Source organism: Labeo rohita, chromosome 7 (assembly GCF_022985175.1).
Source record: "Labeo rohita strain BAU-BD-2019 chromosome 7, IGBB_LRoh.1.0, whole genome shotgun sequence".
Taxonomy (NCBI): Eukaryota; Metazoa; Chordata; class Actinopteri; order Cypriniformes; family Cyprinidae; genus Labeo; species Labeo rohita.
Genome location: NC_066875.1, coordinates 35,955,354 through 35,979,960, shown reverse-complemented (window position 1 = coordinate 35,979,960; position 24,607 = coordinate 35,955,354). Strand labels below are relative to the sequence as shown.

At 36.6% G+C, this 24,607-nt stretch overlaps 1 protein-coding gene across 9 annotated transcripts in view; it reads left to right on the top strand.

Moving 5' to 3' along the window:
• The window catches only part of mark2b (MAP/microtubule affinity-regulating kinase 2b), a 58,012-nt gene that overhangs the window by 10,711 nt on the left and 22,694 nt on the right, over window positions 1–24,607 (top strand). For 8 of the 9 annotated variants that reach the window (XM_051113957.1, XM_051113960.1, XM_051113956.1 and 5 more), the window contains exons 2-13: window positions 8,613–8,783; window positions 11,080–11,133; window positions 13,078–13,126; window positions 16,086–16,151; window positions 16,355–16,425; window positions 17,154–17,210; window positions 19,864–20,100; window positions 20,193–20,312; window positions 21,775–21,877; window positions 22,007–22,119; window positions 22,212–22,350; window positions 22,440–22,579. In XM_051113957.1, coding sequence (XP_050969914.1) covers window positions 8,613–8,783; window positions 11,080–11,133; window positions 13,078–13,126; window positions 16,086–16,151; window positions 16,355–16,425; window positions 17,154–17,210; window positions 19,864–20,100; window positions 20,193–20,312; window positions 21,775–21,877; window positions 22,007–22,119; window positions 22,212–22,350; window positions 22,440–22,579 — 1,320 coding nt within the window. The remainder of the gene's footprint in view (window positions 1–8,612; window positions 8,784–11,079; window positions 11,134–13,077; window positions 13,127–16,085; window positions 16,152–16,354; window positions 16,426–17,153; window positions 17,211–19,863; window positions 20,101–20,192; window positions 20,313–21,774; window positions 21,878–22,006; window positions 22,120–22,211; window positions 22,351–22,439; window positions 22,580–24,607) is intronic. The other variant, XM_051113955.1, reaches the window with a different exon arrangement.

Below are 24,607 nucleotides of genomic sequence, written 5' to 3'. Positions count from 1 at the left end.
ATATTTTTAATAAAATATCTGAAATGTTAACATAGACGCTTTTATGTAGATCGCTGGGCGCATTTCCTTTTAAAATGAAAGTAAAGTTAATCCTCTGCATCTTCAGTGGCTCAGATGTCTGGAGTAAATGATGACTGCTATAATCATTATTACATCCAACAACAGAACACCTCAATCGCTCAAACAGAGACTTTCTTGTCTTCCCCTGCACCGGAGTTGACACAATGGCCGTCTGAGGCAGACTGTTCACAGCTCAGTCAGGGCGGGTCTAAGGTAAGACGGTCATGTCAGTCAACTATCTGTCTAACTGTTAGTTGACCAGAAGAGGCTTGGTTGACCAAAATTTTATTGATCGCTTAGTCACAGAAAAAAAAAAATTCCACAGGAAGTGGCGAAGGCAAGCAGTCTGTGATGGACAGATCATTAACGGCTTGTCTGTGTGCAATAGTACATCGGGCAAGATATCCAAATGCTCACCTATCATTCATCGACCTCAAATATGGCTATAGCAACTTTAAATGGCAGCTCAATCTAATGTTAACTTAGAAAAATGTGCGCTGTTCAAGTGTCTGCAAAGTGTGGAAACTGAACAGTAGTGCACTTACTGTGTGACAGATGGAGGCGTCGGTGCGGTTACTTGCTCTTAAAATACTCCGTCATTTTTGGTCATACAGATAAAGGTAATACATCTTTCGAATCTGTAAAGACTCAGTTTATTTGTGTGTACTCATAATAACAACAAAACGTTGTGCTTTTTTAAAATAATTAAAACAAACAGGATGCGCTTTCTGCATCCGTTTCAGTCTCTGTGAACTTTGAAACTCTGTGTATACTTGGTTTACAGACATGAAAAATATAGGCCTATCTATAGAGAGTGAAATGTCTACTTTCAACCAATTAAAATGGAAAACAAATATTCTCAGATTATGTCATCTGTATGAAACACGCATACAGGCGCATCACTACTGCGGAGCTGACGAGTTAGTATCGCCAAATTAATCTCTTAAGCCGAAAACAAAGAAAGCGCTAGTTTATAAAGAAGTTATTAAAACGTTAATGCAGCCTTCTTGCTGTTTTTCCATGACACATTCATAATCATTATATCTGCTGGTGCGTTGTGGCAAACTTTTTTTGTGCTTGGGCACTTATTAGGCTATGTAGGCAGTTAAAGGCTCATTATTATGATTTATATTGTTTATTAATTAACAAGCAAATAATAGTTGACTAAGGCTTAAAATGAATGACTAATAGTCGACCAGAAAAATCTTTAGTCGAGGACAACCCTAGTAGATAATGTAGATCACATCAAGGCCAACAGATATGCACTGCGTTTCATTTTTCCTTAGTATTTCATTATCATAAGTACTAGTGAAAGAGTTTATTGCTTAGCCCCTTTCAATGTTGGACATTCAAAGATGTCGCAGATCGCAATAACACTGTGGTATAGCTATAATTCACTCATATGCCTTTGTTTTTTGCCATTTTGGGAGGAGTAAAATTTACATATGTGGCTTCAACAACCAGATCCATTCACACTTATCCAGTTGCATCTGGTATGTGTCTCAAACCACCTTTTGAATTGGTTTGTGTGATCGGATTGCAGTCTGTCTTGAATGCATTTCATAGGGCATTTACACCTCGTCTTTTCACGATCTGATAGCTGTCTAATCAAAGAAAACACATGACGTGACCAAGAGTAAATGGGCCCAAAGTCCAACCAACAACCAATGGATAGAAGTGCCAGCCCATTTTTTTTCCTTTATCAGTTATAATCAGATATTACATCACAGTTACATCACCCTGCAGTAAAAATATCTGTACCTACTTTGTTTTATAATGACTTCATCTAATGAATCACTGAATCAGCCAGAATAGTTGCTCAGTTTGAATTGTTACCTGTCTGGATGTTTATATTACAACAAATAGTTACTCATTCAAAAGTTTTTTTAATAACTAGCATTATAATGAAGAAAACATTGAAATATACAAGAAGAAACAGTATGCTTTTGTACAGTATGTAGCTAGAACCAGTTATGAGAGTGAGGTTTAATTTTGTAGAAAACACTGGTGTGTGTATGTGTGTGAAAGAGAGGGAGAGAGATGGTGTATGTGTAGGTGGTGAAGTATTTATAGTTCTTCATCGTGACTGTCGCTTTCTGGGCGTGTATGACCGCATCTGTGTGTGTGTTGAAAAAGAGTTTCTCTTCTTCTAGGCAAAGATGGGCTTCACTCTCAGTACTCGGAATATTACGCCCAATTTCACTTTTGCCACAGCGAGCGAGAAAGAGAGGATGAAGAAAAGTAAAAAGGGGGAAATGGAAAGAGAGAGATACGAGGAAGGGAGGAAAGGGAGCTGTCCTTTAGAAAGGTAAAGAAAGGAGAAGATAGCATGAGGACGAACAACAGATCTCCATGGTAACGCTGCAATCACGACCCAGCGGCTGACTGCTTCCTTAAAGACGTGCTGGATTGTGTGCGCAAGTGCATGTGTGTTTTTAAACAGAACAAGAGAGCATGCTTTACAGCTACTACAGCATTTATAGGGTCCCCGGTGCCTCTGGTTCACTCATCCATCTTTCTTTTAAAGAGACCGTTGAGAAAAGTTTGAAAGATCAGTGATGAAACTCATAACCAGGTCAATAAACGCCCGGTCTGGTCGCAGAATTCTGTGCAGTGTAGCTATATGAAGCATTTAGAGCAGCTTTCTGATCAGCTTCCTGCTGAGCTGAACCAGTGTCAGTTAAACTCGGGATCTCAGAGCTGCTGGAGAAGGTGGTATTTAAGGTTCAACGCTGAAGTGAGCAGGACTCCCAGTAAACCTAAAAAAGATTCCAGCACAGACAGCGTGTTGTCAGGGAGAACATTATCCTATCCTCACTGCTGTCTGTGGAGGGTGTAATTACAAGGAGAGATAGATGATGATATGGAGCGAGGGAAAGACCCAGAAAAAGAGCAAAAAAAGTGCATTTTATTTAACCCAGACTGACCTTCGTCCTAGATGATTCTTTAATAGTAAGGTTGATGCCAAAGGATATAGTTCTAGATACAAAAAATTAGCCCTTTTCAGACTTTCTGGTTCTGTTTAAATCCTCGTCGGCTGTCTGCGGTCTACGTAAGCAGTTACTTTCTAAAGAGAAATAAATACTTCTAAAATATTCTTACTATTGTAAATAACAATACTTTCTAAAGAGAATTTACATGAATAAATAAGCTCTCCATTGATGTATGGTTTGTTAGGATAAGAAAATATTTGGCGAGATGCAACTATTTGAAAATCTGGAATCTGAGGGTGCAAAAAATGCATTGCATGTTATTAATTAAAAATTGATACATTTACAATAGGACATTTACAAAATATCTTCATGGTACATGATCTTTATTTAATATCCTAATTATTTTTGGCATAAAAGTATAATTTTGACCCATACAGTGTATTGTTTGCTATTGCTACAAATATACCCATACTACTTATGACTGGTTTTGTGGTCCAGGGTCACAAATAGATAGTTCACTCAGAAATGAAAATTCTGCCATCATTTACTCGCCCTCATTTTGGTCCAAACCTGTGTGACTCACTTTGTTGTGTAGAGGACAAAATGAAGATATTCAAGCAACATTGGACCCCATTGACTGCCATTCTTTGGCCAAAAATATTAAAGCATTTTTCTAAACAATTTCTTTGGTTAAGTTAGCCATTAAGTTTTGACCTAATTTTACATTTTAAGTGTACTATCCCTTTAAGGAAGCAATTGAACTGAAATGGAACCTGGAAGTGACTGATTTGAAACACTATATGTCCAGTCCAGCAACTCAGTTAAGGGTCACTCATGCATGCAACACAAGTTGCTCATGTGACACTCACAAAAGACTTGACTAACAATCACATTTGACTCCTGTAGAGATTGATGTTAGCTTGTTGCTAAGCTAAAAGCACAAACAATTCATAGAACATGTAAATGCTAATTGAAATTGATTTGTTTTTAGATTTTACTATTTCTTTTCAGTACTGAAGGAAAATGTAAAAATTCAATCCTTAATTTCCCACTACACTGCCATTCAAACATTTGTGGGTTGGCTATACTTTTTCCAGCAAAGATGCGTTAAATTGATCAAAAGTGAATGCAAAGACTTTTACATTGTTACAAAAACAATCTTTTCAAATAAATGCTGTTCTTTTGAACTTTTTATCAAAAAATCTTTAAAAAATATATAAAGCAGCACAACTGTTTTCAAATTGATAAAAATGTTTCTTGAGCAGCAAATCGGCATATTAGAATGATTTCTAAAGGATCGTGTGACACAGAGTAATGGCTGATGAAAAATCAGCTTTGCCTTCACAGGAATAAATTACATTTCAAAATACATTCAAATGTAAAACTGTTATTTACAATAGTAAGAATATTTTAGAATATTAATGTTTTTAATTTTTTATCAAATAAATGTAGTGCTAAGAGATTTGGTAACAAATCTTACCAACCCCAAATGTTTGAAAACTTGTGTATGTCTGCCATGAGGAATGCACAGTATTGGATTTGGGATTATATCTGATATGCAACTCTATGTACAAGCAAAACATGAGGGCTCGTATTATAACTTTATTTACTTTATTTTTCATATTACCTGTGCATAATTTCACTGGCTTCTGCAGCAGATCACACTATAAATAAATGCATAATCGCTTACTTGTTCAAATTTACTCAGTGTTTACTTCCACATGACAGTCCTGCGCAAGTGTTGCCAAATCCATAGTTGCCCCGCGGAATTGGGCTACTTTTTCCACAGTTGCTGCGGGTTGTTTTTTTTAACTTCGTGGGTTGACGCGACTCTACTAATGCAATTTTTTGTAGTATGTTTACATATGTAGTGGGGCAGATCACGTGAGATGTTCATGCTTCAGAAAGAAAGATTAGCTAGTAAGGAGAGTCCCATTGTAAAAGTGCATTGTGACATTGTAGCGTGTTTCATTGCCCTTTATGAATGATGTACTGATATCACTTCTGCTTTATGTATGTATCAGCACTCATATGACTGCACACACACAAGGCCTAAATTCTGAATCCCCTGCCATACCTGCACACATGCCCTCTAATACCTTAAGTCCTTGCCCCTCTGTTCCTGTCAGCACACTGTCAATCTCCGGCTTTCCATGCCCTGACCTTTGCTACCGCTCTTGGCTCAGCTTACCTATAAACACACACATTCAGACAGACAGTGTGGGTTTACTGTATTGTTCCAGCCAGCGTTTCTCATGCCTTTCCTGCGAGCGGCCCCTCTTTCCAAATTGGTGTCATGTGAAACGGGTAAAGAAATAAAGAGCGTCTTCATTTAAATACATACCTCCTGAGTGTGCACAATTTAGTGGACTGACGTCAAGCATTACATTTATGGCTTTGAACTTTGATCGGTTGGTCTTTGAAGACGGAGCTGTCATGAAGTACAGCGCTCGGATATGTGAACTGTGGTTTGCACGTACGCACATACACACATCGCACCACAGGGCTCATAGAGTTGGCTGGGTCCCTCTTGATGATTGAACTTTCTCTTTAATGAGCTCTGTTTAGCTTGAGTACAAAATGGAGAAACTCCTGTGAAGTTAGAGATTAAAATGATAATGTGATGCTACTTGTGTAAATGTTAACACGCTTATGTTCGTGACGAAATGAAAGTGGGAAAACATGGAGAAGCACATAGCATGTTTGTGTGTGTGTTTGTGTATATGCGGTTTTAGCAGATGGACCCATCTGATTTAATCTAATCTAATCCACTGTAATCTAATCCAATCTAATCTAATCTGATCTGTATGTTTCTGCAGTATAATGGGGTAACGTGGGAAATTGGGATTTAATCCTGATTTGGACAGGAGAGTTGAGACGATTTGGTGGGGTTAACGGACAGTCGGGTGTTTAGGAACACGTCCCAATCCGCAGGGAGGTCTCATGAGATTAGGACTTTTTATTCACTAGAAGGCTTTATAATTTCTGTGGTGATGATTTCTGTGGTCCCTTTCTCTTGTCCTGTTGTTTTCTTTGCTTGATAAGCGTTATTCAAGAGATGGTCCACCCAAAAATGAAAGTTCTGTCATCAGTTACGCAGCATCATGCCATTTCAAACCTGTTTGACTTTTTTTTTCTTCTGGGGTGCACAAATGAAGATAATTTGAAGAATATTAGTAACCAAACAATTTTGGTAACCATTGATTTCTGTAAAAAAACTACCCAACCGAGCCATTAGCTTTGGAACAACATGAGGATGATTAAATGAAGACAGAATTTTTATTTTTGGGTCAACTATCCCTTTAACAGTCTGGTTGCGCACATCCTTTGTCACATCCTTTGAGTTGGGCTGTTTACGATGCAGGTTCAAGTCTGTCTTATATCATTTGCTCAGACCTGCCACTTCTGTAGTAATTAATAATAGTAATGATAAAAAAAAAAAAATAACTGTGTCTAAGGTCGAAGCTGGGACAGAGAATAAAAGGACATCCAGAATGTTAACCAGTGCTGAAGGAAGTCATAAATTAACATGGTGCATGTGATGATTACATAATATGCATATCTTCAGACTCAGAGTTTGAATGCGTATGTGTTTCTCTGAGTCTCATTTCCCTTCATTTGCTAGCTAACCAGCAAATACAGCTACTATGCTGCCATTTAAAATTTTGAGAGTTTTAAAATGTTTTTTTAACCTCTCTTATGTTTACCAAGTCTCCATTCATTTGATAAAAAATACAGTAAAAACAGTCATATTGTGAAATGTTATCATAATTTAAAATGACTGTTTTCAATTTTGATATATTAAAATGTTATTTATTCCTGTGATGGCAAAGCTGGATTTTCAGCAGTCTTCATCCAGTATCACATGATCCTTTAGAAATCATTCTGATATGCTAATTTGGAACATAAATGTCTTTTCATCTTTGCTGATTAAAAATATTAATTTTGTTAAAAAGAACCTTACAGACCTGAACTTTTAGATGGTAGTAAACCCTTCTGTTCCCATATCTTCCATAACTACAGAAAGTTTTCTTACTAACATGGAAAGGTCAAACAATTGTACTTAAAGGGATAGTTTATCCAAAAATGAAAATTCTCTCATTAATTACTCACCCTCATGTTGTTCCAAACTCGTAAGACCTTTGTTCATCTTCGGAAAACAAATTAAGTTCTTTTTGATGAAATCCAAGAGCTTTCTGAATAGACAGTAACGCAACTGACATGTTCAGGTCAGTCTTCGACGTATGTTCACGAGAGTACCACGAAGTATGTGTGTGGATTCCTCTGCTTGTAAACAAGCCACAGCACATCCAGGTTCTACGTCAGAGATCACATGCACGTGTTGCGCAGAGGTCGCATTACCTGAAAATTGTCCGTCATTGACAGATTATTTTTAATCAGTGATGGAAAAATCTAAAGGCTGTCTGTCACTTTGACAGATTACACCGAGGGTGATCTATTGTAAATTGTAACTGTAATTCCCACCCCTGTCCAGTTGGTGGTGAGTGCGCTCCAGTGTAGCAGCAGAGCACTGGACCCAGAACAAAAATGAAAATGTCACGAATCTTTGGCTATGCGTTTGATTAGCATAACTTTTGAAAAGCATAACTTTTGCAACCGGTTACACCTGTTCTTTACACTACTCCAGTGTTTTTGTTGCTTGAAAACAGAGACTTTCGAAAACGCTGCAGACCCCGTTTTAGTTTGAAAATTCTGGGGTTGTGTTTCAGTGTAAATGGACCAAAACTGAGAATTTTGAAAATGATGGCATGGCTGCCCACATTCGCTCTGCATAACCTTGACGACCATGTAAACAATAACATCATGCTCATTTGTTGTGTCTCATTTCAGAGGCTCATTTAAGAAAAGTAACCATTAAACTGCAAAGTAAAAAAAGAACTTACAGTATATTTACACCCCAAGGAATAACAGTCAATTTTATTGTGGTTACTTCACTTAAATAAGACATCCTTGACGATGTATGCAGCCTGAATGGTCACGTGACATGCGTTTTCGGTTGTGTAGACGAAGATTGTTTCTGAAACACAGTGAAAATGCCAGTGTAGATGAAAACGCACTAGTGTAAACAGGGCCTCAGTTGCGTTGCTGCATATGCAGGGTCAGAAAGCACTCAGATTTCATTAAAAATATCTTCATTTGTGTTCTGAAGATGAGCAAAGGTCTTAGGGGTTTGGAACGACATGAGGGTCTGTAATGGGTGAGCTATCCCTTTAACACACACTAAGTGCTGCTTCAGTGCTTATTTTACCCTTTTTGCGTTCTACAGCACAACAGTGACTTCATACATGTGAGTTTTTAACTGTGGTTCTGTTCATGCCTCACATATCGCTCAAACTCCAATCTGGTCTTGACCCCTCAGTTGTCAGGTACTCACTTCAGTTAGAGGTTGTGATCATCACTCCAAAATGGCTGAGCAATATTCTATGGCTGTGTGAATGTAGCCATATTTTCCTCTTGTGAATCAGTCTGATACATTTATCTTCATGTGTGAGTGTGTGTGAAAGCAAAAGAGGGGGAGAATGTAGTTGAATTTGAGTGTCAACCGAGTGTGACTGTCTGAAACATTTTTCTGATCCCTATATCCCATCTCTCTGTCAGACTCACTCTGATGCCAAAGGAGGAGGGCGTCCCAGTGTGTCACGTAGTCGGAATGTGGTGCCGACGGTGGATGAATACCCCCACATAGGAAATTACAGACTGCTGAAGACCATCGGCAAGGGCAACTTTGCCAAGGTTAAACTGGCCCGACATGTCCTCACGTCTAAAGAGGTAACTAGATCATCTGTGTTTTTACTATTTTTAGTGGATCTAGTTAGCTGAGACCTCACTACAATAACAAAAAATTGGTGTGGGATTTACTTTAAAACTATTTTCACTCAGAAATAGCTAGTAAATTTCAATAAAGGATTAGTTCACTTACAGAACAAAAATTTACAGATAATTTACTCACCACCTTGTCATCCAAGATGTTCATGTTTTTCTTTCTTCAGTCGTAAAGAAATTGTTTTTTCAGGGAAAAAAATACAGGATTTCTGTCCATATAATGGACTTCTATGGTGCCTGCGAGTTTGAACTTCCAAAATGCAGTTTAAATGCAGCTTTAAAGGGCTCTAAACCATCTCAGCCGAGGAATAAGGGTCTTATCTAGTAAAACGATCAGTCATTTTCTAAAAATGTTATATACTTTTTACATACTTTTTAATCTCAAATGCTCATCTTTAGCTCTGTGTGAACTTTGTGTATTCCGGTTCAAGACAGTTAGGGTAGGACAATAAACTCCCGTCTCATTTTCTCCTCCAACTTCAAAATCATCGCTGTTTTACCTTTTTTTGTAAAGGGCATTTCACCTTCTTTGTATGTTCACTTTGTAAACACTGGGTCGGTACCTCTGCAGCAATGTAGGACAATTTTGAAGTTGGAGGAGAAAATTAGATGGGAGTTTTTTTTAAACATACCCTAACAGAGTATGCATGCGTATTACAGAGTTAGACAAAATGATCTTTTGAACATTAACACAGACACTTTCCGATTTGTTATTGATAATGCACAGTCAACAAATTACAAATTACTAATTAGTCTTATAGCAGATACTTTCATCATAAAGGACACTTATTTCATGGTTTGACCACTTGAGATTTACACATGATCCGTTCTAAATTGGCACAGTCTGCCTGTGTTATATGTTCAGGAGCCTGCTGCATAAACTGCTTAGACTAGTATTACAAGTTTGTCATTGATTTTTTTTCTTTTAAGACTGGTCATTACTTAACGTCAGTTGTGTAAAAATTTAAATTAGCCTAATTTAAGAAATTACAGTTTATTCCTTGGCTAACTGCTAGTTAGTCAGACTAATTCTTAACATAATGACTGTGTAAATGCAACTGTCCCCATATATGCTGAATCTAATTTTTAAAATCAGCTATGTTTGTGGTTGAGATTGGATGTGAGAAAAAAAGATTGAATGTGAATTTAGCTCAAATTCAGACTACAAAGAAGTAATCAAACATGCAAATGATTTTCTCTTGAATTCTTTTGAAACTTTTCAACATTGCCCCTCATTAGCTATGTTTCCATCACTCTGTTTTTATGCTTAATTTTAAGTATTGCATAAGAAGCCAGTGATGGAAATCCTGCGTTTCGAAAGAAAATCCCTTCACAGAAAAATTTCAAGCTTGCTTGAGGTTGTTTTTGATTTGTGTGAAGAGTTAATGCGAATAATGGAAAATGGAAGTGCATTTGCCAAATAAATTGTGACTTTGGGCTATAATCTGACATAATCTGACTAACCAGCGGACCGATCTTGTTGCACAGCATCTGAAATGTTTTTATCGTCATTCTTAAATGCCTGAGCGAAGTCTGTCATTAAAGTATTTCTGTATAATTGCTCCCAGAACTCTAATACACAACTGCGTTTCCAAAATCCTCCGAAAGCAATGACCGCATTTATTGTGTTTCTTCTACTTGCTCCGAGGCACAAGTAATTTATTCTGTATGAAAATTATTATATTCAGATGCTTCTCCTACCTTCCTTTTGATATTTATTGCCAGTTTATCAGGACGTGGTGATTTTCTTCTCTTTGGCTCATTGGATATGGTTTTTATTCGCAAATGTTTTATGCAATATTCCAGCTTTGCGCATAAGTTAAATTCGCAACTTTGAATGGAAACCCAGATACCGTGTCCTCTTTGCTACACAGTTAAAGTTTTTATAAAACAAAAATGAGGCCACAACTGTGGGACAGTCAAATAAACCTTAAAAATATTTATGATTATTTAAGTACGAAAATAAGGGAATGCATTGTGAAAGGTGTTTAGGCCAATTATAATATGATATTTGTTTAACAAATAGAGGAAACTGAAATCTGATCGTTTTAATAAAAATCAACCCTCGGGACATGGTTCTGGTGCCCGAATTTGCAGAAACATGCAAATATAGATCAGGCACAGTTAGCATTCTGAGTCATCTTTCCAGTGTTACTCTGGTATTTTCCAACTGTTTTTGCAAAAGGTAATTTTATGTTTGAGAGAGGTGTGTACAGATGTGTTTGTGTTTCTTTTGTTTCAGGTAGCAGTGAAAATCATAGACAAGACACAACTCAACTCTTCTAGTCTTCAAAAAGTGAGTCTGCAGATCTCCTCTCTTTATCTGTATATCTGTCTGGAGAGAGGGCACAGAGGGGGTAATTACAGGAAGAGAGGCTGAAGGATTTCCTCTGACGTGGGAATGAACGGGTTCTGCTTTACCCCCACGCACACGTATATACAGTGGTCATGTTCCATTAACTTTTTGCTGTAACTACTGCATAATCCTGGAGGATATTAAATTAGGTTAATGCATTGTTCCTGCTGCTGGTGAAATTTTAACAATGTACGTGATGTAAAATGTTAATGCACTACCATTCACAAGTAGGACTTTTTGGGGTCAATAATTATTTTTGGAATAACTAGTTTTTGAAAGACACTGTTATTCAGAAAGGATGCATTGAATTGATCAAAAATGAAAGACAAAAGAGTTCTATTTCAAATTAATGCTGTTCTTCAAACTTCAACAGAGATTCCTGATCACTGTCCTCACTTCACTAAGCAGCACAACCATTTTCAACTTCTAATATTATTAATAAGATTTCTTGAGTAGTGAATATCTTAGAATGATTTCTTAAAGGAGAAGTTCACTTCCATAACAAAAATTTACAGATAATTTTGTCATCCAAAATGTTCATGTCTTTCTTTCCTCAGTCATAAAGAAATTCTGTTTCTTGAGGAAAACATTTCAGAAATGTTCTCCATATGGTGGACTTCTGTGGTGCCTGTGAGTTTGAACTTCCATAATGCAGTTCAAATGCAGCTTCAAAGGGCTCTAAACAATCCCAGCCAAGGAAGAGGGCTCTTATGTAGCGAAACAATTGGTTATTATGTAAATAATTGTACAATTATATATGCTTTTTAACGTCAAATGCTCATGTTGTCTAGCTCTGCGATGTGCATGCGTAGTCTGTGTAATCCGGGTCAAATCAGTTAGGGTATGTCGAAAACTCGAATCTTATTTTCTCCTCCAATTTCAAAATTGTTCTACATCACTGCAGAGGTACCGACCCGGTGTTTACAATATGAACGTGCAAGGAAGATTAGAGTTAGAGTTTAGAGATTAGAGTTTTTCGACATACCCTAAATGTATTGACCCGGATTACACAGACTATGCATGAACATCGCAGAGCTAAACAAGACGAGCATTTGAGGTTAAAAAGCATATAAATTGTAATTTTTTTTAGAAAATAGCCGATCGTTTCACTAGACAGGACCCTTGCTGGCTGGGATCATTTAGAGCCCTTTGAAGCTGCATTGAAACTGCATTTTGGAAGTTCAAACTCAGTGGCACCATGGACGTCCACTATATGGAGAGAAATCCTGAAATGTTGTCCTCAAGAAACATAATTTCTTTACAACTGAAGAAAGAAAGACATGAACATCTTGGATGACAAGGGGTTGAGTAAATTATCTGTACATTTTTGTTCTGGAAGTGAACTTTTCCTTTAAGGATCATTTAACAGAAGTGCTAAATAAAATGTTCAAATGTTCAGTTTTTCAGTGTTTATTACTTAAATTCTACCTAAAACAACTTAAACTAACCTTAACATTTTTTTGGTCTTGGGTTGTCTGCCAGCCTGGCCAAGCTGGTGTACAGCCACTGTGACTAACTGCTCAAAACCAGCCTGACCAGACTTGGCAACCAGAAACCCAACTTCAGTTGGGACTGACCTGAGTCTTTAAAGGGATAGTTAATCCAAAAATGAAAATTCTGTCATCATTTGCTCATCCTTAAATTGTTTCAAACCTGTTTGAGTTTCTTTCTTCCCTTGAATGCAAAAGATGACATTTTGATGAATATGGTTAACAAAACAGTTGCTTGACCCCATTGACTTTTTGACATTTTTTCCATATTATGGAAGTCAGTGGAGACCATTTTTTTTGTAAACTGTCCCTTTCATATATGTGGCATTGTCACAAGGATCAAGTTAATAGTTCCCTGTCAAGGCTTACAATCTTCTTATTTCTGTTTTCACAGCTCTTCCGTGAAGTGAGAATCATGAAGCTTCTGAATCACCCAAACATCGGTGAGTGATTTGAAAGGAACCCGTCTAACTGGCCACACCACAATTAATTGAATTATTTCAGTACTTCAAATCAGCATCTGACGTGAGTCATCGGAATTGTCCGAGCCAAGATAAGAGCAGTCGGCCGAAATCTTTGAAATCGGCATTCCTGAAGCTTTAATGTCATTGATGTTGAAGAAATGAACTGTTTGATGTGTGCTGATATGCTCCGCTTAAGCCCACACACAAGTCAGATGCTGATATATTGAACTGTGCGTTTAAGTGTGTGTGTTTGCCTGTGCTGTGACAGTGTTCTTGACGGAAGTGCTAGCTCATTAGCGCTCAGCTTGCGCTCATAAATATCAAAGCACAGAGCTGAAATATGAAAGGAAAGACCTGTCCCCTTTGAGGATGCAGCACTGTGGATTCAGTCCTGATTCAGAGTCTTTGCTCTCTGTGTTCAATGGTCGAGTGTGGCTGTGCTGGTATCACATCACACAATCTCAGCTGATTGATCTGAAACGCTCCTTGATCTTTTCCATGACGACACACACAAACTAGGGTTTACGTATTTCATTCATTGCGTTAATGTCAAACAGTAGTGGCCTGTTTTTGTTGAATAGACTCTGATGAATAGAAAAGCTCTGAGCTTTAAAACCGACTCCTAAAGCCTGTTCATTTTTATAATTCTACTTTATTAATGCGTCTCTCTTTATTATATGCTGTTTGTTTGGATTTGGAATGTTTCCATTTGTTCCTTTAGGGTTTTTTATTTTTGCTTATGAGACTTTTTTATGAGACTTTTTTTTGTCACTGCTGCTCAGCTCAGGAAACTCATTCTAATGCAGTTTGTAAATGTAATCTTTAGCGCTAAACTTTGATTATAATCTTGTCAGCTGCTTAAGACGGATATGGAAAGTTTTGTAGCATTCATTGCAAAGCCTGAAGCACTTCATATAGAAATAGATGTATTTATCCCCACTGCTTTTCTTCATAACTCTAGCTCATACGGTGTTATCACATGAAGTAGTAATGATGTACTTTAGAGGTGTAGATGTGCTACATCAGTAATATGATTTTTTTTTTTCTCAGTCTTAGTTGTTAGCATTGTAAAATGCAATATAAAGCCTTTGTAGTAAAGCCTGTTAACGCCAAGACTGGTGCAATTTTCACTTCTTTGAGAAGATACCACAAAAAATAGTTCAGAATACAAAAAATACACAGTTTCCAAATTAGATGTGACAGATGAATTGTTTGTATACATCGAAAGCTAAAATGCAGCACAATCACAGCCAGCTATTGCTAATAGTGTGTTTTTTAGGCTAACCTGTAAGTAGGGCTGGGCGATACGGTTTTTTTAAATGCTTTAAGAATATCTCAAAAGGTAATTCAAATTCAAAATGATTGAAGATTTAACACTATTAACTATGAATGTTCTGTAAAAACAATGAACAGCAGCTTCAGCCTGTCACCATGATGCAAACATGAAATATCAGTAGTAGTTATTTACGTTTTTTTTTTCTTTTTTCTATTGTTTATTCTATGTAAACATGGACGCATATGACTGTTGTCGTCGTGTCTTTTGCAGCGTCTCATGCATGAAACGACATTATAAAAACACGGTGCTCGAGTTAAAAGAAGTTCACTCCCGTCTTCTTGCATGTTTATCCTATTCCACTGCCCGTGTTGCATCTCTGTCAACACGAAAGCGCAATCTGTGTGAATGACGGCTAGCGATATGAGAGCGTCACACGTGAGCGGTTAATCACACGCGCCGACATGCGGTTAGATCGTTCTTTTCTCTTTATTGTTATCATTGGCATATTGTCAAACTGTCTGATTCTAACGTTTGGTAATATTTCTATTCAAAATCGCAATTCCTCGATATTTAAAAATAAAATTGTGGCGAAACATTAAATTCAAATTAATCAATAAAATCAAAAAGATCACCCAGCCCTACCTGGAAATTAGCATCACCCTGGATCCCTTGGCAAAAACCCAATAGAATTTTTCCAGTTGCTTTTGAAGTATTGAAGGAAATAAGATATTTTGTTTATCATGATAATCTTCACAAATTAACAAAAGGCCCAAATAAATAATATATCGACAGAAGTAAAAAGCTAAAGTAGGTTGTGAATGAACAACACCACATGGGAATAGTTTACAAAAACAAATATGTGACCCTGGAACACAAAACCAAACCAGCCTGGAACACAGCCATAAGTAGCATGGGTATATTTGTAGCAATACCCAAAAATACATTGTATGGGTCAAAGTTATAGATTTTTCTTTTATGCCAAAAATCATTAGGATATTAAGTAAAGATTATGTTCCATGAAGATGTTTTGTAACTTTCCTACTATAAATATATCAAAACTTAATTTTTGATTAGCAATATGCATTGATAAGAACTTCATTTGACTTTAAAGGCAATTTTCTCAATATATATATATATATATATATTTTTTTTTTTTTTTGCACCCTCAGATTCCAGAATTTCTCAAATTAAAAAAATATACCCTTATGACTGGTTTTGTGGTCCAGCGTCAAATATGAACACAGAGAGTCTGTAATGGTCGACTAGTGAGTAGATGAGTTATCGGTTCGGTGTGACATTTAATGTCCCTGACAACCTCTGTAGTCCCATTTAGCCATTTGTTCGCAACCACTCTTTTCAAAACAAGTAAAAGCTTTTAAAAAATCACAAGGGAGTGTTACTGATGTATGTTATGAATAAAATGTGAAAATATCATCCTTGTGTTAACCGCAGACCTTATTTCAGCCAACTAAAAACCTATAAAAAAACCAAAAAAAAAACCATTTTGACCTCAGGATGTTAACTTGTAAGATGTGAATGATTTCATACAGATATGTGTTATTTCTTGTTAATTCTTGTTGGGGATGTGTCTAAAATTCAAATTTGGTGTGACTAGTCTTTTACATGTTTTGATTTGTTATCATCTCTCTTTTTCTCCACCAGTGAAGTTATTTGAGGTGATCGAGACAGACAAGACGCTGTATTTAGTCATGGAATATGCCAGTGGAGGTGAGTGGGCTGAAAGACTTGAACTGCCAGCTGTCAATCATGTCGAGACCTAAAATCAGGACACTGCATTTTAAATAATGTCATTCTCTCGTCTTCCTTTCTCCTCTGCCTAATCTGTCTGTTCTTCTCCCCTTCTTTTTTGCCTTTTGCCTTCCTCTGTCATTTTCTACTCTATTGCAATGTTTCCCTCTTCCATTTCCAAGGCGAGGTTTTTGATTACCTTGTTGCTCACGGGAGGATGAAAGAAAAGGAAGCGCGTGCCAAATTTAGACAGGTCAGTGCGAGTGCATGTGAGTGAGTCATGCTTCAGTGTCAAAGCTCACATGTACGTACAATGAGGTCCAAGTCTGAGCCCACTAGTGAAAATGCTTCCATTTTTCTATTTTGAAAAATTAACATGAATTTACATAAGCTGCTGTACTTGTTATTCAGGATGATCTGAGAATGATATAAACAGAATTGCGTGTTTCTTTGGAGGCAAGAACATCTGACGTCTATACAGAGTTCAAATGCTCAGTGGCATAAGTTTATTAATTAGTGATCGAGAAATCAGAATATATTTACACTTATACTAAACGTTTCTACATTTAAAAAAATTCAAAATTCTAAAACAAATAATTTTCAGTTTAAATTAGATTTTAGAATGCCAAATTTTCAATATGGTCTCAGACTTTTGAACCCCATTTATTTTACTGCTTATATTTTTTAAATGATAATATTTTTACAGTATAACTGTTTTATTTATATGATCAAATATAGGTAAGGATATACTGTTTTAAATGATCGTTTTTGTGACAGGTGGTGCTAAGTGGTCCTTTTTTTGCTGGTATGAGTGTGTGTGTGTGTGTGCCTGCTCATTAACTCTGCTGTGTGCACGTGTGTATGATGGCTTAATTACTGATAGAACAGCTCAATTAACGAGCGACAACTCCCATGAGCTGCCGAAATGGCTTCACCTACTCTTCTGATTACTTACCACACCTTCTCTCTGTATCTCTCTAGATTGTGTCAGCTGTGCAGTATTGCCATCAGAAGTGTATTGTACACCGAGATCTCAAGGTGAGAATGTGTGTGTATTAGGGCCCTTGGGGTCTGTTACATATAAACAGATGTTTATATGTAGCAAGATCTCCATTTAGCCGTACCTTCATCTTTCAGATGGTCTTTAGTAGTTCTTCTGTCTGTCATCAAAGTCCATTACAAAAGTCCAGGTGGAGGAATAAGTCCTCTGTTTAAACAGACGCACGCACACATGCACGCTATCATGAGTGTACTCTGAACTTTAGAACTGCTGACTCCAGACTTTCTCCTTGTTAAGATGAAAGGAAGTGTCTCTTTGGATGAACGTTCCCATGATGATACTCTGCCCACGTAACTGAGGTTGCTTATTGGTGCAAACCATCATCTAGTGACCCTTGAACCTTGGAGTTAGCCATTGTCTCTTGTCATAACGTAATGTAATTCTCTTGTGCCCCACTCGGGATCCCCCTGTGTCTGAACCTCTTCCCTTCTCTTTCTTTATCGGCCTGTCTCTGTTTCTCTCACACGCACAATTACACTCACAGAGGTATACACTAAATAATGTCACTACAATGCTGGAGATGTATTGATCACAATAGAAAAGGGCAGTGTTTGCCATATTGATTTAATATAAGCACCACAAATAATAAAGCACTTACCCAAGCAAATCTACTGTAATAGTGATGGATCTGTTTGTGTGTTAACCATTAAGCCACACCTCTGTTGTGGCTTCAGAGGTTTCTGGTAGTTCAGGTTGGATTGCAGATTTCTTTCAGATTGCAGGGACGTTGATTGTGTTGTATTCAGATCTGGTTGCCCCAGCGAAGGAGATTAAAATGATTGAAAGTTTTGTCCTCACTGGTTGCATGCAAAAAATAAAATAATATATACATACACAGACACTGCCATTGAAAAGTTCAGAATCAGTAAGATTAATGTTTTTTAAAAGAAGTTTCTTATTCTCATCAAGGCTGCGTTTATTTAATCAAAAATGCAGAAAAAATGTAATATTATGAAATATTATAATGTAAAGTAATGTTTTTCCTATTTTAATAGCGATTAAAATAAAATTTATTCCTGTGATCAAAGTGGAATTTTCAGCATCATTACTCTAGTATTCAGCCTCACATTATCCTTTAGAAATCATTCTAATATGCTGATTTATTATCAGTGCTTGTGCTGCTTAATATTTTTTTGGACACTGTTATACTTTTTTCAGGATTCTTTGATGAATAAAAAGTTAAAATGAACAGCATTTATTTATAATAGAAATCTTTTCTAATAATCTACACTACCATTCAAATGTTTGGGGTCAGTACATTTTTATTCTTTCTTTTTTTTTTTTTTTTTTTTTTTTTAAAGAAAATTAATACTTTTATTCAGCAAGGATGTGTTAAATTAGTAAACTGTAATAGCAAAAACTTATATTGTTAGAGTTATATTGACTTATATAGCAAAGATTTATATTTTGAATAAATGCTGCTCATTTTAGCTTTTTATTCACCAAAGAATCCTGAAAAAAAAGTATCACAGGTTCCAAACAAATATTTGGCAACACAACTGTTGCCAGCACATATAATTCTAATAATAAATTAGCATATTAGAATGATTTCTGAATGACACTTAAGACTGCTGTTTAAAGTATATTAATATAGAAATAGTAACATTTTTTGAAGAAATTAATCATTTTATTCATTACATTGACCATTAAATTGGTCAAAAGTGTTTATAATGTTACCGAAGATCAAATGATGCTGAAGACTGGAGAAATGGGTGCTGAAAATTCAGCTTTGCTGTCACAGGAATAAATTGCATTTTTATTTTATTTTATTTATTTTCTGTTTTTACTGTATTGTACTATGAATCAAATGAATGCAGCCTTGGGTACCAGTTGTGTTTAAAAAATCTTATTGACTCTAAACCTTTGAATAATGTACAGCATTACCGGTGTAGTATGATTTTTGAACGAATGACTCTTATGAGTCAGTTCTTTTTGTTATAACGATCTAAAAGACTCAAATCAGTCTTGAACTTCTAGGTTAACATCTTAACGTCCAGATAACTCTTAATATATTAACTATGACTGGTTTGTCCACATGACAGTGTGTAGTTAAACATACAGTAAAGGGCCCCTTTTGCAAAAACAAAATCCTTTCACATGATTACCATCATGTTAACCAGCCTATGGACACAGTTGACATATATTAAACAAGACAGCTAAATTCAGTCTGGAGCTTTAAGTGCAAGGACAATATATCACGTTCGTCATATATTCATGCTGCCCAAGCCTCATGCATTTCTTGGTTGCTGTGTGTTTGCATGTTGTAAAAGTTTGGCTCTGTTGGCAGAGTAATATTTAACTCTGCAAACCGAGCCCAGTTAGCACCCCGCATCTGTTGCTAGGCAACACGGCCTCTCTGCGCGGCTAAAGTTGGTGTGTAGATGTTGAGTGGCAGCACAGAGGGCAAGTCTCAACACATTCACAAACACACACACACAATAGCATGAGAGAACTCATTAGGAAAAGTTGAACAAACACCCTGAAGGAAGAGAAACAGACATTTCCGATAGACAATTGAGCGCTGAGGTCAAAAAGGGAGATGTGAGTGTTGCTTATCGTGTGAACACTTAACGCTTCTTGTTCACTGTATCAAACTTCTTACCATGATGCCATTCTCTCTTTCTTCCTCAGGCTGAGAATCTTTTACTGGATGCTGACATGAACATAAAGATTGCTGACTTCGGTTTCAGTAATGAGTTTACTGTGGGCAATAAATTAGACACATTTTGTGGGAGCCCCCCGTATGCCGCCCCTGAACTCTTCCAGGGCAAAAAGTATGACGGGCCAGAAGTTGATGTGTGGAGTCTCGGGGTCATACTGTACACGCTGGTCAGTGGCTCACTGCCTTTCGATGGACAAAACTTGAAGGTGGGAATATCTGTCTTGTTCCTGTTTGTCTCTGTTCTTTATCTTCCTCATTTCTGTATCATCCTCATTGTGTTTCTCTTCGTCGTATGCAGGAGTTGCGAGAGCGTGTGCTAAGAGGGAAGTATAGGATTCCCTTCTACATGTCCACAGACTGTGAGAACCTGCTGAAGAAGTTTCTCATCCTCAATCCTACCAAGAGGGGAAGTTTGGAGGTGCGCTCGATTAAGTCATGTATATGAACTAGAATGCGGACAAAGGCCTTACATTTAAATTAGCTTAAAGGGATAGTTCACCCCCAAAAAAATTCTGTCAATAATTACTCACCCTCATGTTGTTCCAAACCTGTAAGTCCTTCATTCATGTTCGCGACACAAATTAAGATATTTATAATGAAATCCGAGAGCTTCCTGACCCTGCGTAGACAGCAGTGTAATTACTCGGGCTGCCCTTTGACCAAAGATTTTTCTGGTCGACTAGTAGTCGTTAATTTTAAGCATTAGTCGACTATTAGTCTCATGTTTATTAATTACCCATATACATCATAATAATGAGCCTTTAATTGCCTACATAGCCTAATAAGCACTCAAGAACATGGAAAAAAAGCTTGCCATGGTGCACGGGCAGATATAATAATTATGAATGTGTCAGGGTACTTTCTTTGTTTTCGGCTTAAGAGATGAAGTCGGCGAACCTGACTCATCGTCTCTGCAGTAGTGGATGCGCCTGCATGCGTGTTTCATACGGATTACGTAGTCTGAGAATATTTGTTTTCTATTTGAGTTGTTTTATTTAAAAGTAGACATTTAACTCTCTATAGATATATTTGTCATGTCTGTAAGGCAAGTACACACAGAGTTTCAGAGATTTATGCTTAAGTTCACAGACCAAGCAGAAAGCGCATCCTGTTTGCTTTCATTATTTTACAAAAGCGCAATGCTTTGTTGTTATTCTGAGTGCACACATATAAATCTAGAGTCTTTACAGATTCAAAAGAAGTATAACTTTTAACTGTATGACCAAAAATGACAGAGTATTTTAAGTGCAAATGACCACTGGCGTCTCCATCTGTCATGCAGTGAGCGCGCTACTGTTCAGCTTCCACACTCTGCACAGACACTTAAATAGTGCACTATTTTCTAGGTAAACATTAGATTGAGCAGCCATGTAAAGTTGCTACTACATACATCTTTCAGATGTAAATCCATATTTGATGTTGATGAATGATAGGCGAGCATTTGGATATGTTGCCCGATGTACTGTATTACTACATAGACCAGCGGTTAATGATCTGTCTGTCATGGACTGCATGACTTCACCACTTCCTGTGGAATTTTTGTTTCTGCGACAAAGCCACTAATAAAATTTTTGTTGACCAAGCAACAGTTAGTCGACTATTAGGGGGCAGCACTAGTAATTACCATGTTCAAGAGCGGGAAAGGTAGTAAGGACATCGTTAAAATAGTTCATGTGACATCAGTGGTTCAACTGTAATTTTATAAAGCTACGAGAATACTTTTTGTGTGCATAGAAAACAAAAAATGCCTTTATTCAGCCATTTCTTCCATGTCAGTCGATGCATGTTCACAAGAGTACCACAACGCATGCTTAAAAGATATCGTTATGTGATCCCTCACCATCTCTCTTATTCTCTGTCTGTGTCTGCCGTTGACTCAGCAGCAGATCATGAAGGATCGCTGGATGAATGTAGGTCATGAAGATGATGAGCTGAAGCCCTACATTGAGCCCCAACCTGACTACAAAGATCCCAGAAGAACAGGTGTGTGTGACTCTCACACATTCAAAATAGCTTAGATGTTAAAATTCATCTCTAAAAAAAAACTGGAAAAGATTTGGAAGTGTTTCAGAATGGTATTGCAGTGACATTGTGTGTATGTTGCCCATTTAGACATAATGCTTCAGATGGGTTTTAGTCAAGAGGAAATAGAGGAATCTCTCATCAAACAAAAATACAACGAAGTCATGGCAACCTACCTGCTGCTTGACTATAGGAATTCAGAGGTACACACATACATAAACACACGCGTAGTTTTGATAATGATAATGGTGATACATTTTTGTGCTGACGTGTGTTTGAAAATTTTGATTTGCAGCTTGACGAGGGTGTTAACTTGTCGTTAAAGTCACGCCCAGGAAGTGACCTCACTAACAGCAATGGCCCATCTCCACCTCATATGGTACAGCGCAGTGTGTCATCCACTCAGAAACCTGTCAGAAGATCAACAGATCAGGGTGAGCAGATTGGGAGTGAATGAAAAATTCTATAAACACACATTAACACATATGTTTGCCATTAATACTCTTGCTTCTTTGTCCCTCAGGTTCGTACTCAAAACGGCCTCAGGGAGAAAACAAGCACGGAGTGGAGGATTCTGGGAGGAAAGGTTCAAGTAGCTCCACCAAAGTTCCACCCAGTCCAGTGATCTCCAGCGAACGCAAAAAGAGTTCCACGCCCTCTACTGTAAGTGTGTCTGTTTGGTGATATGTTTCTAAGGGATGCATTATCGGTTTATTTATTTTAATTTAATTTCGAAAACTGATAAATAAATGAATTCAAATTCTACATTATTTTGTTTAAAAAACAAGCGAAGTTACACATTACGTCCATTATGAAAAATATGTCGTTTCCCAATTTTGTGCCCTTTTGTCCCTTTTGACTGTAAAAAGGGGAACTATATCAATTAGAGCTTGTTTATCTAGAGAGCAAGCTTGTTGTTTTTTTTTTTTTTTACTAGCTAGGGCACTCAAGCTTATCAACAGGACTAATACAGTACCAAAGTCACGTCATGTTCTTTAGTTTAGTTTCCATGTACTTGAAGAACATGTAATTACATTATGGATTGAGGAAGCTTTTGACATAATAGCAGGGTAATTTTTAAACATCTTAACTACTGCTTCTGTTCTCAGTTACATGGGGGTGCTCTGTGAAGCCTGCTGCTTTCCACACTGATATTTTTTAGGCAGCAGATGGCTGGAAGGGCCTGCCCAGGGTTGAAGTGCACTCTCTGACCAAGAGATGTTTGGCACGGCCAAAGCTCATGGCTTCTGCTTTAGAGTTATTTCTGTCAAAATGCTACAGAGGATACTATTTTGAGCTTTCACACACCACATCATACTTGGAGTTTCTGGGTTTGCACATCTTTAGATAGTGGGCCTTTTTCTTTTGTTCTCAAATGAAAGTGCAAATACTGTTGAATGAAATAGGCCAACCAAACAGTAGTTGGATGAGAGGGAACAAACATTTTCACACCTTGAGCAATAGACAGAATTGTTTTTTTTTCTAGTTTGTCATTAAACATTCACCAAGGGGTCATAGCAGAGTTGTCTTTTGTATGGTTCATATCTTGGTTCCTTTAATCGCTCCAAGCCCAAACTTGGATTACTGTCGCAGTTCCAGAACTAATACACTACCAGTCAAAAGTTTTTTTTTTTTTTAATGAATTTTCTTGTGCTTACAAGCCTGCATTTATTTGATCCAAAATACAGCAAAACCAGTAATATGAAATATTTTTACTATTTAAAATAACTGCTTTCTATTTGAATATATTTTAAAATGTAATTTATTCCTGTGATCAAAGCTAAATTTTCAGCATCATTACTCCAGTCTTCAGTGTCACATGATCTTTCAGAAATCATTCTAATATGCTGATTTGCTGTTCAAGAAACATTTATTATTATTATTATCAATATTTAAAACAGTTGAGTACATTTTTTTCCAGGATTCTTTGATGAATAGAAAGATGCAAAGATCAGCATTAATCTGAAATAAAAAGCTTTTGGAACATTATACACTATACCATTCAAAAGCTTAGAGTCAGTATATTTTTTGAAGGGGAAAGAAATGATAGAAATTAATACTTTTATTTAGCATGGATTCTTTAAATTGATCAAAAGTGATGATAAACACATTTCGAATGTTACATAGGATTTCTATTTCAGATAAATGCTGTTCTTCTGAACTGTCTATTCATCAGAGAAACCTAAAAAAATTCAACTCAGCTGTTTTCAGCAATATTGATAATAAATGTTTTTTAGCAGCAAATTGGAATATTAAAATGATTTTTGGAGGATCATGTGACTGGAGTAATTATGCTAAAAATTTAGCTTTGAAATCACAGGAATAAATTGCATTTTAAAATATATTCAAATAGAAAGCGGTTATTTTAAATATGAAAAATGTTTCAAAATGTTACTGTTTTTGCTGTACTTTGCATCAAATAAATGCAGGCTTGGTGAGCTAGTAAAGAGATTATAGAAATTAAAGAATATTATTTTAGAATTATTAAGATCAATTATTATTTTATTAAAATAATAATCATTCAATTTTAGCTTTAATTTATTTTTTAGTTCAGTTTAATTTTAGTCATTTTAGTACTTTAAAAGTAATTCAGTTTCTGTTGCCAAGGCTGCATTTTCAAATTTTTTTTGCATTTTTTGTAAGTTTGTTTTTCATTTAATATGCATTTTTTTTAATTTTAGCCTTATTTCA